General features: G+C 41.3%; 1 protein-coding gene across 1 annotated transcript; it reads left to right on the top strand.

Moving 5' to 3' along the window:
• Positions 1–2,116: 2,116 nt before the first annotated feature.
• trmt44 (tRNA methyltransferase 44 homolog) lies at positions 2,117–14,014 on the top strand. The gene is made up of 11 exons (XM_068713275.1): positions 2,117–2,483; positions 2,570–2,687; positions 3,264–3,483; positions 3,587–3,655; positions 4,023–4,130; positions 4,710–4,781; positions 6,144–6,250; positions 6,546–6,729; positions 7,433–7,766; positions 12,108–12,224; positions 12,388–14,014. Exons 1-11 carry the CDS (start codon positions 2,147–2,149, stop codon positions 12,618–12,620), a joined length of 1,899 nt encoding a protein of 632 aa, XP_068569376.1. The 5' UTR covers positions 2,117–2,146; the 3' UTR covers positions 12,621–14,014.
• Positions 14,015–15,669: the final 1,655 nt, after the last annotated feature.

Raw genomic sequence — 15,669 nt, 5'->3', positions numbered from 1 at the left:
TCCATTAATTGATTAGAAGTCATCAACTTCTTTTCAACTGATACTATGACCAACTATGAGTTAGTAAAATGTCCAATTAGTCACGCTGAAGTTCAAATTATTTCTATAAATAAGCTAAACATGATTAATTATCTCCATTGACCAAGGTTCATTTTGTTGTTAGAACTCAACAGAAACTTGCCATGAGTCAAATGAAGAAACTCAAATGTCTTTTTTTCTTCCACCTGCTGCTGCCAAGCAAGTTAGACAGGATGTTTCAAGCCTCCCACGTGACTGTTAATTTAAATAAAAACCAGGCAGCTCTGTGGGCGACCTGCCTGCACTTTGCACTTCATGGTACAGTGTCTCCCCTCGTCGCTCCTCCCCGCCTGCCTTCCTGAATTACTCGAAACACACAAAAGGTCTCCGCCATTCAAAGGACCCTGCAAACAGGAGCTGTACGCCTCTTTGATGCACTTCCAGCTGAACTAGATTAAGACACAGATGAAAAGGTTGCTTTACAATTAAGAGTGAGCTATTGCAGGAACACATTTGGGTTTTCAGTAGTTTATAGAAGTTTTTTTTGATAATGATCCCACCAGGAGCTTAACAAACAATACAAATAATGACAAACACAAAAAAAATGACTAGAGGATGAACTAGTAAATCATCTTTAACCTACCAAACAGGTATTTAGACAAAAACCTGTCATTTCCAGGATTGGATGAGTCTACAAGTAATGTGCGGGCCGGATGTTTACACTCCTTCTGCTGTCTTAAATCTCTGAGGCTGAAGTTCCTCAGTGTCAGTTTACAGTGTGGGAAGCTCTCCATGTCTTGTTTCTTGTTTCAGAGAAAAAAGGCTAGAGGTGAGGGGACGTGGACCCAAGAATCACTGCTGGAAAAATTCAGTATTGGTTGTTTGAATTGAGCATAGTGAAATATGATAACAGTTTTCTTGCTCATAGGTTTATATGTATGATATAGATACAGTATGAAACAACGCTGTCAAAGAAACGAGATACATGACGTGTGACAGAGGAACAAAGAGTGAACAATTATCAGGCAAGTTGATTCATCTGGTTGCATTATTTGCCAAATAGGTCGAAGGTCACTTATCATGGCATGTGAAAGGCGATAACGTGACAAGTGGGTTTAATATTAACATAAAAGTTTACACTAAGACTGATGTGGATTTAAAGGAGAGGAGTTAACCCTTTAGACTTCACTGATCTGTCGGTGAGTTTATCATTAAAGGCACATGCTGTGCAGCCAAAGACTGTTCAAACCCACAAAACCTTATTCTAAATACTGGTGGAGATCCCAAAGTGTCAAAAGACACCAAATATGTCAGACTGCATTTTCTTGAAATCTGTATGAAATTAATAATGCATAGGCATCAGAATATACAATTTGTTATGGGATTATGCAGCTATTAAAAACATTAGATAAAAAAAAAATATTGAAATAACAAATTAAGGTCGAAAGCTATACACAGCCTGTAGATTAATGCAACAAATGTAGTGCATGCAAAACCAATAGTACACTTTCCAGATATAATAGTGGATATACATTAGGTACATGCGTTTATACATTTTCATTTTGTGTGTTCTATTTATGTATACGAGGTATTAATCATGCATAATGTACAAATAATGTATAGGGGATGTTCTTAAACCTGAATTTACATGAGTAATGCTGCATCCTAAAAAAAGTAATGACAGTCATGATCACAATAGTAATAACCAGGTAATATTTAAGGGAATTGGTTTGTTGATTGGTTGAAAAAACAACAACAAAAAACAGTTAAGAGTATATTACATTAAACAAATCTGTTCTTTACTCAAAGGATCACTATTTTCACATAGTGGCTGCTGATTAAATACAGACAAAGGGCAACAGCGCCCTCTACTGGAAACAAACCGATACTAGTCGCCTGTGGAGACGTCATCATATGGCGACAAAATCTTTCTTCGTTTTTTTATATTTTCATAGACTAATGTTGACAATAAAGCTTCACATTTGTTTATTGTATACAATAATATAAGTCGGTAAATTCTAAGATTTAATTTTACAAGCAATTTTTATCTTAAAGTACAAGTTTAAAAACCGGAAGTCCACTCTCCGTTTGTAAACACATGGCTTGTAGTCGTGTCTGATGCTCAATTATGCCAAAACTCTTTGATATAAAGTTTCCAGGAGAATGTAAGACTCTTCCCGAAGGCTTTTGGTCAGCTGTGGACGTGTGGATAAAGAAACCTCACGTTGTAAACAAGCGTCTCTGCGGAATCAAGGAGACGGAGAGTAAAGATGTGGGCAGAGAGGCTCTGCTGTTCCTGCTGGATGGTCCTGAACTCACTCCTGATGTGCTCTCCTTCATAACCAGCACGGTGTCACCGGCACAGACGCACGAAAAGGAACCCCCCTGGTCTTCTAGTGTCAGAACAGTCATTCCTAAAGTAAACAGCTATGGGACAAACCTGCAAAAAGAGCTTATACTCAAAGGTAAGACTGCAGATGAATGAAAGGCTCAACCAAACTCTGTTCTCTTATTACAACTTTGTAAAATGTCTTTGTCTGTTTAAATTAAGACTTTGGCCGACAACTGGTGACCTTTCTTCCATTTGAAGAGGACTCAGAAGGACGGGTGTCTCTAAAGAGGGGCAACGTTTATCAGTTCCAGCTCCTCCATCAGGACTGTGAGGAATGGTGAGTGGCTGAATGAGCGCAATCTGTCCAACTACGGTGGCCTGGAGGCAAACACGACCGCATCAAGGTCTCCGAAAAACTGACAAGATAACATGTCGAATGTCTTTTTTTTTTAAATACCTTATTTTTGCTGAAAATAGCTTTGGGATGCTTTCCAAAATATTTTCACAGTAAATGTTTACACAGGATCATTATTTTCCTTTGTTTGGTTTATTGACAACATTATAAAATACAACAGTGTTTGATTATTTCCATCGTTTTCACAGTCCACCAACATTAAACAAGATGCAGAAAGGCATTTAGTGTCTGATATGAACTGTTGAATAGGAACTAAACAAACAGCCTTCATTGTTAATTGCACTTAGAACAAGCTGATTAGTTAGTTAACCTTTGATTTGGACACAGGGACTCCTAAAGACAGGCCTTTAAAGTGAGATAGTAAAGCAGGACCCACATTAAGGCCCTTATCTTTAAATTAGCTTTCACGACAAACATTTTCTTCGTGATTTTAAAATTAGAATTTGTGAATTAGAATGATTAAAAAAAAAATCTAGATGATTCTGCCTTCATCCTCAGGGCCCTGGAGCTGCATGCTTTGGCTTCAGACGCGTGGTTCTCTGATGGCGTGGCCTACCCAAAGCTGCCCTGGCTGTCCACTGACCTGCTGCCTAAACTGGTGCGCTGGGCCACCGAGTGCAAGACCAGTGAGTTCAAGAGCACCTTGTCCCTGCTGCCGGTGGAGAAGTACAGCGTCATGTACCAGCAGCTGAAGGAGAAGTACAAGGCCATGGTCAAGGTACAGTCCCCTGTTGTTTCATACATGTGACCTGTTCTAATGCTGTCAGTATTTAGAGGTCTTTATTACGGAGTACTGACGTTTATTTTCCCACGCTCTCTAGATTTGGCCTGAGGTTACAGATCCTGAGAAATTTGTCTACGAGGATGTCGCCATTGCTACATATCTCCTTGTGAGTTTGTTTTGATTTCAAAATAAATGATTTATCAATGCTACATGAGTTGAGTCCTAAAGGTTGACCTCACTCCTTATATGTCTTTCTTACCACTGCCACGTATACAAACATGTCGATACTGCACATGTTCGTGTAGGTCAAACTATTTTTTTTTTATCTGTCACGTGTTGTTGCGTCACGTCACCAAAGCTGGGTCAAGCAATTTGAGTGTGAAAAATGGCTCAGACCCAGTAAATTGATTCACATGTCACGCCAGAGGCAGGTGAGAGGGCGTCAGCAGCAGCTGCAGGTGTCGCGCTGCCGCCGCCGATCGAAGGCTCTCACCAACATACAGTAGTGTTGAGTCTCTGTCACTGTTCCCCAGGTGCTGTGGGCCGAGGAGCGAGCAGAGAAAGGTCTGACCGCCAAACAGTCCTTTGTGGACCTGGGCTGTGGAAACGGCCTCCTGGTCCACATACTGGCCAGTGAAGGGGTAAGCTGGGTGCTATGTGTGTGATGTAAAGTATGTTACTTCCTGGTTAGAAGCTCACAGAAAACCAACAAAAGCCATATGAAAAAAACTCAGATAACTCTGACATAAATTGTTTGTTTCTGATCTAATAACGATATATAAACAGTGGGCCTATTTCTGTACTGAACTGAATGCAACAACTACCAACCCCTGTAGTTTTCTAATCAACCAGAAATATAGTACCTTTAATTTAAAACAACTTCTTCAGTAAATACTAGTTCTCTCACTCATGTGATCACAAACCTTGATCTGAAGCTCAATTATGAGGCTGTTCTGTAAATAGTTTTCTGATAAATGATAAATATAGCAACTTCTGATCAGCAAATATCAATTTCAGGCATTTTATTAGGAAGGAAAAACAGATTTCAACCACTATAAAATCAGCCAAATCTGCACGGACATCTTAATGGGTGACATGATGCTGGAGAGGCAAGGTGAGGGGATCCACAAACCGGGACAGGTGTGATTGAAATCACACACAGCGGTTGACGGTCAGAGTGTGAATGAGTCCGCTGACCTGCATGCCGTCTTGCGTTGCAGCATCCCGGAAAGGGCATCGATGTTCGGAAGAGGAAGATCTGGGACATGTACGGACCCCAGACTCTGCTAGAGGTGAGCGAGTCGAGCGAGAAGAAGGCGGACACGTTTAATTAGTGTTATTATCTTTTCACGTGAAACAGACAATACATATCGCTCGCTGTAGGTGTCTAATCAGCTGGCATCACCCCCTCACTGCTGCTGCTCTGTGCTTTGATTCACGGAGGGAAGACCTTTCCCGCTTTTTAACAGGGTGAACTATTGAGGCAACTTCTAGAACATGAGAAAGTCTTTTGTATTAGAGCACAATGTAAATCTTAGGTCACGGTCAATGATATAAATGTTTATATCGCTTAATTATATCACATGATCCTCATCACCAGCTGCTCTCTCAGAGGCAGAGATGGAAACTTGTTCTTTTTGAAGTGTCAAACACTGAGGGGTAGATTTGAGTGGCACATAGAAAATAAGACATGGGATTGTAAATAGATAAATACATTTATGAATAAATTTAAACAAATTATAATGCATGTTTATTTTCCTCAATTGTTAACCTTTTAACTGCAAAAAATACATTCAAAATGTTAGTTTATTTTGTACAGAACATCGGCCAGTCAAACTTGGAATATATCGCATCTTTTTAATTTATGTTAGTCCTGAAACTATTCGATCCGGCCGTCAATCGTTATTTATTTATTTATATATATATATATATATATATATATATATATATATATATATATATATATATATATACACTATTTTCTTGCCACTTATTGACCAAACAATGAATTGATTAATGGAAGTATTCAGCAGATTAATTGATAATGAAAATAATATTCACTTGCTTCCCCTGAATTAACCTTTTAACTGTTAAAAAAGTATTTTTTGTTATTTAACAGTAATAAAACAGTGTGACATTACCTGACATTTTACACTTCTGATTGAACTTCTCCCACAAGCTACAAAAAGAAATCGCTACTGCTGCACAGGGGACTGAATCCTGATAAATCCATGTAAACACACGCACACCGGCAGGGAAACCAGCCCCCAAAACACTGCACTCTCCCGTCTGCCTCCTGGACTCAGTCATTCATTTGACAACAAGCTGCTGACTGCTTCCATTTCAGGTCATCTATTATTGACAGATTTTTTGGGAGCGGATGCGGCAGACCAATCTTTCTTGGCCCCCGGGGGTGCTGTACTCTTAAATCTCCATTTGGAGGCTCTCTCTGAACCTCACGGGCCTCAGTGCTGCTCACCTGCTTTATTTGTGATGACAGGTGTGCTGAGATATATTAAAAGTTTGGGGGGAAAAAAGAGTCCTTTTTTGGACAATTTCCATAAAGTGATTCCAAATCAAATCACGGCTGCGTGCATCTTCCTAGCCCTAAGGAGCTCTTGTGCTTTTTTTTTTTTTGGTCTCTGCTATTTCAGGAAAAGGCAATTACTCCCAGCGAGCGCTTCTTATTCCCGGGTACGGACTGGCTGATTGGGAACCACTCGGACGAGCTCACACCATGGATCCCCGTTATAGCTGCCAGGCGAGTCATCAGCAGACAATCTCACTCAGCAGCTCAAGTGCCAGCTGATCTCTCTAATTTGGAATAACATCATGGGCAGAGGGAGGATGTGTGAACGTGTGTGTGTGTGTGTGTGTTCCTGCATGTCGGTTTGCTTTTTATTTCTAAAGCGACCACCTGATGGCGACGTTGAGCCTCAGACTTCTGCTTTTCTCTAACGTGACTACAGATGATAATCTCTACTAACGGATTCTTGTTGATTTATAATCATCGTTTCCTTTGGCGCTGGGTAAGAATTCTTTTGCTCTTACTGCAGGTCATCTTACTCCTGCCGGTACTTCGTCCTCCCCTGCTGTTTCTTCGACTTCTATGCGAAATACCAGAGACGCCAGTGTAAGAAGTCTCAGTACAAAGAATACATCGACTTCATCACTGAGGTCAGCCAAGTCAGTGGCTTCAACACTGAGGAGGACTGCCTGAGAATACCATCCACCAAACGGGTAGGCTTACGTAGTCCAGACTCAGAACTCAGTTCATATCACAGTGAGCTCTCTCCATAGCCACAGAGGACACTGCACAGCTGTTTTCACAGGATGAGTAGTACTTTACATACATGCATACATGACCATAAATTACTATTTTGATCGTAAGACCTGTAAAGTGTAAGAAGACTACATAGTCAATCAGTGGGTGGTAAGTAGTCAATACAGCATGCTGGTTTCTTGATTAACCGACGCACTTTTACCTCATACCTTTTGATGTTGTAGGTGTCACTCTGAATTTCATAACATTTTTGTTTTCTTAGGAAAAAAAGCTCATTGTAATTTCTCTTCAAAATGATCATAAAATGCATCGCTGTTCTCCAAACAGGCCCAGCTGTGCGTCCCTGCCTTTTCTCCACCTGAGCCTCATTTAGTACAGACAGACAGAAATACATCGAGTCTTTATTGTCCCCAAAGGGACGTTTCTTTCACAGCTGGCAGCCGTTAATGGCTTCAATACACTTGGTCACATAATAGGAACAAGCAAGTGTTTACTTGGCATTTAATGTGCGGGGATCAGTCATAATCAGTTTTTGTTTTTTGTCCAAAGCAACCCACATATTGAGGATTTGTATTCATCATTTTGAGGTTGTTTTTTTTTACACTTTTGGACCTCAGCACCCATGGGAGTCATCCTGACATTCAGCTCCTTTTTCCGCAGGTGTGTCTGGTGGGAAAGTCGAGAAGCTACCGGCTATCCGCCGAGGCCGAGGCCGAACAGCGAAGAGCTTGTTACATCCAGAGCCACCAGACCACCTCTGGAGCCACGGCTCACAGGTCAGGCATCAGAAATGACAAAGACGCTGACGGGACCCCCGACAGCAGCTGGGGAACGGGGTTCCAGCCCAGAGACAGGGTCGAAACGGTTCGAAACTGCGCCGCTCTCCCGCGGGACTTTGTTGACGGTGTGGTCCTGCAGGTTGCTAAAGTTCTTCTGGGAATGACTGAAGAAGAAGAAGACGGCGGGACGTCCTCCACTGACTGGAATCGAGGAGGTAAAACCGCAATAGACACAAAACACCTGAGATAAAAAATAAATCACACAAGTCTCGCTGGACACAAAGCTGCTACTGAGGTGATGGACAGATTCAGATTAAATCCAGAGAAGGACTCATTATCCGTGAAGCTCACTGATCCAGTCTTGTTATTGTGCACTTTGACGGTTTCTTAATTCATTGCTTTGTAATATCTGTGGCAGGGCAGCTATTAATGTGTCCTTCAGAGGAAGAGATTAGTATCTACAGACGCAGTGAGGAAAAAAGGGTCAAAGTTTTCAGGCCGGCTGACAAACGTAACTGATGCAATAATAGGCTGTAATATGTAATAAGGCTGTAATATGACGTTTTACCGTGGAGGTAAAAATTACTCTTTTCATTATTTACAGCCTTTAGCTTTAAATTAAATGCATCTCTGTTTTGCTAGGTGTCCATTTTACTATTTACAATTTAATACATTATTTGTGATTTAAAGGTAGCTACCATTGAGATGTTAGCTAACTGATATATGCTAAGCTAGTTACGTTAGCTTTAGCAGGAGTTTAGCCTTCTTTTTTCGTCCGTCATGATTGTATGTAGCTGCTGCCTCGTTTAGTTTATGTGGAGCTACTGTTGTTACACAATTACCAAGATGTCAGTTTATCACAATGAATACATTTTACATACAGGTAGGCAACAATCTAACCTTAAATTTAAGTCTCAGCTTTAGCTCAAAAATGAGATTCAAGGCTCAACAAAGGAGTAGTTTGACAGTTTGGGAGATAGTCTTAACTACATCCAGCTGCTGGTTAGCCTAGCTTAGCACCAAATACTAGGAACAGGGAAAAGAAAAAGTCAAACAATCTATTTAACTCCATTTAGACTGAATATGTAGTTGGCAGGATGAATCACTCCTCACATTTCTCGTCGGTTTCTTAAAATATATTTCTCCGCAGCCAGAACCTCTCATCTGATTCCCCCCCTCCGTCATCCTGTCCAACCCCCCCCCCCCCCCCCCCCCTTTCTCGTCAACCCCCCCATCAGTCGCCAGGGCCTTCATGACACACAGCGCCGCCGCTTTGAACTCCGTATCTCACTCTCTGCCAGCCACTTCCTGCACCGCACGGTACAGAGAGTGCCACATACGCACACTGCATCACACACATGTACACACCGCCCACGTGTCACGTTTGTCAACGCCTCTGCACACACACACACACACACACACACACACACACACACACACCCCCCCTCTGCTGCTACACAGACACACACACAATATGAATGACATAAGGAGATGAGGACTACTATCATTAAAACATGATGTCAGTGCTGAAATCTGAGGTAGAAAGTATGAGGGCGAGCGAATAAAGGGAGCCTGTGACCCTGTATAGAGATGACTTGATGAATAATGCACCGCCGTCTATGATTTATGCATGAAGATGCATTTGTATTGAGGTATTCCTACCAGTCATCAGCTGCGGAAGAACAAAGGGTAAATTCAGGGTGAGCCAACCTATATTGGAAAGATCCAGGAGGGCTTTGAGGTTTTTAATGTGTCGTCAAAGAGTATGAGGATTATTGATTTTTTTTAAATGTTCGATATTTTTGGGTGATACTTTGGGTGAAATAGTTTCCTAGATATTTACGAGTTGCACTGGAGCGCCTGGTCTCTTTTTTTTTTTTTTTTTTTTTAACAGTCATTGCGAGTGCAATGAGTCTGTAGATTTTCCTGATTTTCCCAAACACATATTTGGTGTTGGATGTCTCCAAATTGATCCTTTAACACAACACCAGCATTTAGGCATCTGTAGCATGACATTTACTGTAACACTGTATATATCTCCCTGGCGTTTTAAATGTTACTGGTAGCTGTGAGTCAAGTTATTAATTCATGCATGCTGTTCTGCTGACTGGGCTCACGTCGTTATGTAATCATGCTGAGGATGAAAGTCAGTGTGTAGACAATGAACATAACTCGCATTACACTCTGCAACACTACACCTCAGATCAGTGAAAAGTCAGGAACAATAAGTCAAAAATGAATTCAGAAGAATGTTCTTTGTATTGTTTCTTCCTGCAGCCATTATATTTGCACTTAACAGAAACGGCCTGCGTGAAAGAGGGAGTGGGTGTGAGCTGGTGCAGTATGTTATTAACGAAGGGCGCCTCCCATTGCGCTTTTTGCCAATTTTGGCCAGACTCATCATCATCATCATCATCATCATCTTCCTCCACAGCTGCAGTCTTTACTGTTAAACTCACCTCACACATAAGATTACACCGTGTTCATAATATCAGGTCGGTCAACAGAAAGTAAATCCCTTTAACCGATCATTAAAGTCGTGTTTTATAAATGAATTGTAAACACAAGCGATTTGAAGATGTGAACTTGAGCTTTGGCATTTTCACAATTTCATGTCATTTTAAAGACCAAACTGTTTTGCTGGAACAATCTAGAAGTAATTGGCACATTATTCTATAATGAAAATAGCAGCCCTTGGTAATATTTCGTCGGGAATTATAAATAAATGTTATGTTCCTGTTTTCACAGCCATTTATTCAGAGGCAGTTGATTTGTGATTATGGTTATTATGAGTGTTGTAATTATGAGTAGGAGGGTTTTTTGGCTTTTCACAAGATTTTACTTCACAGGAAAAGAGAACTACTTGATGAAAGTCAACAAAAAGATGACTGTGTAGCAGAAAGAGCTTTTATTTTCCTCTTCTTTCACAACTTTTTAATTAATCTTGACACCTTTGGATAATTCTGACTCACAGGTAAATATATACAAAACAATTTTTGAGCATTTTCAGGTTTTGACAGACAATAAAATCAAATCACGAGCAAACCCGTATTACAGCTGTGCTCATGGTAATGATCCTTTCAAATGTTTTATTCACCACTCAGCAATCTTAGAGCTAATCTTCTGCACTCAGCCTGATTCTGAATTGGCTTAAGCAGCAAAAAACAATTCTCCACAACAAGCAATCAATCACCGGCCATCTTAGCGTTTTGCACAGGGGACGTTCAGCCCTAAAAAAAAAAATAAAAAAGTCCAAGTGTATGTCAAGTCGAGCCATTAATAATCATCTCTGTTGGTCTTAGTCCAAGCAGAGTCTCCTCTGTCAATACTGCCCTCCTCCCATTAATCCCCATTAACATTGTAGGCAGTAAAGGGCAGCTCTAAACGCTGTATTGATATTATATTAAGGCCTGGAGCTCCCTGGCGTCTGGGCCGCAGGACGGCAGTCTGCCCAGTTTCACACTCTGCAACACAGGGCTGTCTTTGGCTGTGTGAGTGTCTGTGAATGTGGGAGTGTGTTGCATATTTTAGGTATTAACTCAGCAATTTTACCAGCAACGTTTAGGATGCATTTGGGAGGACAATATGTTTTAGATGACTGAAAACCCTCATAGCTCTAAATTCAGTTGTAGAGTTTGTGCCATATATTAAATAAACAAAATAAAACTTTTGCTTTTAGAAAGTACCTTTATTTCTTTGGCCAACTGAACTCAGATAAGTATATATTTACCAATGAATTTCTCTCATATTCAATAACCTCTGAGCCAACAGGGGTTGACTGAAGTGCCACCAGAGATTTTCAGTAAAAGTATGATGAAGATCGCGTTATGATGTCTGCAGATTTAGGTCAAATATTGTTATGAAATGGCACGAAGTAGCATTAGAAATCCTGCGGTGTTCCTCTCCAATATGTCACAGGAAAGGGGAGGAAGACTGTCATTTGTACAAACCAAAGGTCAGTCCTGATTGAATTGTTTTCTGGGGGTAAAAGGTCAACGCCAGAAATATCGAAAATCTCATGAAACGGAGCCCAAAAGACGTGGTGCTGTTCAGTAATCTGCTAACTACTCGTAGCACAGGACTTTCTGCTTTTCTATATCCCACTTTCTACTTCTTTTGCTCTTTAGTATCTAAAATGAATGTCCCAGTGGCTCGACGGTGACTCACGCTCGCAAACGGTCGGTTGGAGTTGCAGCGGTGAAATGCATGATTGAGCACACTTCACAGCCCGGATTTACACTGAAAGGCAGCGACTGAGATGTCCCCCCCCCCCCCCCCCCCCCCTCTCTTCCTGTCAAATGCTCGGTACATAGCTGTTGTTGGTCGTCCTGTCACTCCTGGAGCATTTCCACTGGGACGATGTCGTAGCTCTGCCTCTCACGAAACAACTGGTGACATCAGCCGACTCTGTAGGGTTGGAAATTCTTTATTTATTTCTGTGCCTGCCTGAAGCGGCGTGTTAATATATTGATGAATGTAGCATCCAAAGACTTCCTCCTGCACCTCTGTCACTCTCTGTTCTTCGCTCTTTCATCCCTTTCATCCCTCCCCCACAGGCAGCATCTCTGTGAGTGAGGTCGCTGGGCTGTTGGAGCAGGAAACCCTGCAGCTCCTCAAGAAGGAGTGTGGAGGCCTTCAGACGCTGCTCAAGAACAACCACCAAGTCTTTAGAGGTAGGTGGGCCACCTGCTTTATCTACATTTGCATAGCCAGTCTACATAAAACACAATACACAACAAACATGAGCATAAAAAGTTACGATTTATTTGTAACTTGTGGTGGAAGCACTTTATTCTGAAGAGGTCTGGAATCTTCCTGTTGATCCTTCTCTTTCAGTAGAGGGAGGGACGGTTTTCATACGAGACTGGCGGGACAGGAAGCCCGCCAGGGCGGACGCCAAAAGGAAGCCCGTTGCCCCTGGTGCCCTGAAAACTCGCCCCTGCTGGTTCTACGACCACCACCCTCAGCGCTGCCCCCTGCAGGCTGCACACTGTGCTTTCGCCCACGGACCGGAGGACCTCCGACCCTCCACCAGACCTTTGAAGAAGATGAGAAACGACGCTTTTTGATTGGCTCATTCCTCATGAACACTTTATCTGAACTCATTTATTAAGTTTATTTTTAAATTGAGTGTCTACTTGTCTAATTAACAGTATTCATTCTGTCAATTGAGCCTCTTGGAAAAGTCCCAACTTCCAGCTCTGCAGCCAGAGAGAGGAAGAAGTTCAGGTCTGAACAGTGTGAGTTTTATTGATACCACGATGCATCATTCCTGGGAATTTCACAGTGTCCTCTTTCTTGTGTGTAAAGCTGCCAAAATGGGATGCTTCCTGGTGCAGATTTCGGTTTCACTCCCGAATCAATTTCAATCCCTTAACACATCCACGTCAAGGGATTCTTTTGCCTTTCTTTTTATTTATTTTGTAAAATGCACTTACTGTATATTAAAGTGTATTTCAAGCTGCATCCTTTTTTAAAAATGTATTTAAAATGTATCAATTCTATCATGGATTTGTTTTTCTTGTCCAGCACTCTGGCTATTTTTCAACTTTTCCCTCCACTGCAGCAAAACTTTAAAAAGCTTCTATGTGCTTCAGTTGGACACTTAATCCACCTGAGACAGGTACTTTGAGGTTCACAGACAGGGCGGCGGATAAAGGCCGGACAGCGTTTCAACAAAGTAAATGTTAGCGGTATGAATTATTTGTTGGCAGGAGTTTAGGGGGGAGCTGCGTGTCGTCCCCTCTGGACGGCTGCTCACTGCTGTGTCTCTCTAGCGCAGCTTGCCATCACCCTGTGGCTCAAATGTCAAAAACAGTGAAGCCCACCCAGCGACGGCAGCGGGGTGATGGGAAGCACCTCCTCTGGGTTTGTTTGTTTGTATGAGCGACAACAATCACACCATGGACGACAGACTGCTTCAACCTATCCAGTTCTGCTGACATATAAAGATTAATGTGAAGTGACAAAGACGACTGGGAATAATGTTGTGAGCATGTTTTTTTTCGTTTTTTTTAATCATGTACCTGTCTCACAGGTAGTTTAATGTGCAGTTTTCTGACAGTAAATGATTAGACATGTTGACCTTTTGTAGCCACTAATGTGCAAATTATCTACTGAAGCTTAAACGAATCAGTTCACCCAAATGATGAAAAACAATTTTTCAACCCTCGTTTCTTGCGAAGGCCCATTTCTGCACGGAAAAGAAAACAGATGAAATGTTGGCAACAACAAAAAAAACCTGCTCATTTTATCAAAAGTATTAGTCAGAATTTTATCTTATTTACATTTTTACTGAGAAATACTATATTTTGACTTCTTATCTTATACTTTTGACTTGGTGTCTCACAATGTTGACTAAAAGACGACTGTATACATTGACCTTATTAAGTATTAGACTTGGTATCTCAGAATTTTGACAAAAGACATTATGTTGACTTAATTATTTATCACGTGTTGCATAGGTTTGACTCATTTTGTTGTAATTTTGACCAATAAAGTCACCTATCTCATTTGTAATTTCAGTCTGTATTTTGATATCTTGAATATATGTTTTAACTTTTATAAACTACATTTTGACATAATTTGTAAGAATATTTACTAAATACTAAATACACGTATAATCCCCATTTACACCATACTTATCATTTTGACTGAAGTCATTCGTTTGACTTTAAACCCCATCGTTTTAACTTACTATCATAATTTTTTTACTTTCACCTAGAATTAAAAGTTCTGACGAAGGTCTCATATCTTTGGTATCTCATGATTTAGATGAACTGAAGCTTTAAAATACAACTGCATCCAGATAAAGTAAACAACACCAAAATCCCTGAAACAGCAGTGAGTCCTGTCTCAGGTTGCTGTTGCAAATCACGTGCACTGAATCCATTCTCCTCTAATCCTGTTCAGAGGATTACATCCATACTGTGGTTCAAAGGGACATCCTATAAGGTTAGTTAGTGGACTGCATGCCCCCATTTCCCCTGCAGCTCAATGGCCGTGTCGTTGAATACTAACGAAGACGTACGTGTTTTTACTCACAGGTTCAACACAAGGAGAAAACGCCGGCTGGAACAGTTTCTCACAGGACAATTTACCGTTTATGAAAAGCCTTTTAGACGTAAATGATACTTCAGCTGTTATGGACGTAAACTACAGTGGAGTTAAAAGTGTGTGTGGTTGTGTTTTGACAGGCAGTACTCTGTCATATTGTGTGGGTTTTAATGACCTGCTCAAATCATCCCCCCCCCCCCATGTCATTAAGCTAACAGGAAGAAATCAGCTCATAAAAATACTCAGCAGATATCGTCGACGCAATCGACCTGCTTCTCTACATGTAGCTGCAGACGAGTGTGACGTGTTCTGGGACCTGAGGTGTTCACCTGCCCGATCCCCCCCCCCCCCCACACACACACACACACACACACACACACACACACTCCTGCCGTGACCTTTCTGACCCCCGTTCAATAAGCCATCATTATGACTCTGTTTACGTCCGCCTCGCACCGCTGCCTTGGAGATCCCATCCCTCCCTGCCTGCCCTGGCATAAACACTGCACAGGAGGTCTGCTGCTCACCCAACTGAAGAATGCACCATCGTGCCAAAAACAACAGCTACGAACAAGAAAACACTTTTCACTACACAATACAGGCATATAGCTGACTTAAAGAGATGCGATAAGCCTACTTTTGATAATTCGCAGATCAAAAAATGTCTCGACTGAGTTTCATTTAGTTGAAAAGTCTGTTAGATGTCGAGGTTGCATACAACCATTATTGTGATGCCTATTTTAACATGTATTTAGAAGCTTAATTAAAATGCTGCTGAAACAATGATTACATGGAACCATGACACCCCCCAAAAATGTCACGTTTCCACCACATTTTTTCCAGAGATCTAAACATCTTTTGAACATCTTACCAGGCACTGTACAGTAGCTGGATCATTAGAGTAAGTGTAGCTACTTACAACTGTAGAGGAGATAAATCAGAATTATGAAATAGTAGTTTGACAAAACAATCCCAACAAGGTCCAAGATACTAGCTTTTTCCTGGGCTTTCAACCAGTCTTCGTGAAACAGAAATATGATTATCATATACAAAAACACTACA

The sequence above is a fragment of the Cebidichthys violaceus genome, unplaced genomic scaffold (assembly GCF_023349555.1).
Source record: "Cebidichthys violaceus isolate CVI_PGR_0920_01 unplaced genomic scaffold, fCebVio1.0.p SCAF_19, whole genome shotgun sequence".
Taxonomy (NCBI): domain Eukaryota; kingdom Metazoa; phylum Chordata; class Actinopteri; order Perciformes; family Stichaeidae; genus Cebidichthys; species Cebidichthys violaceus.
This window is presented reverse-complemented; position numbering and strand designations above follow the sequence as displayed.

What these genes read in the sequence shown, in the direction of transcription:
- trmt44 (XM_068713275.1), top strand. Translation starts at nt 2,147, where the DNA reads ATGCCAAAACTCTTTGATATAAAGTTTCCAGGAGAATGTAAGACTCTT. An exon ending in CATCAGGACTGTGAGGAATG is followed by an intron (nt 2,688 to 3,263) that starts GTGAGTGGCTGA and finishes CTTCATCCTCAG; the next exon opens with GGCCCTGGAGCTGCATGCTT. An exon ending in CAACCACCAAGTCTTTAGAG is followed by an intron (nt 12,225 to 12,387) that starts GTAGGTGGGCCA and finishes CTTCTCTTTCAG; the next exon opens with TAGAGGGAGGGACGGTTTTC.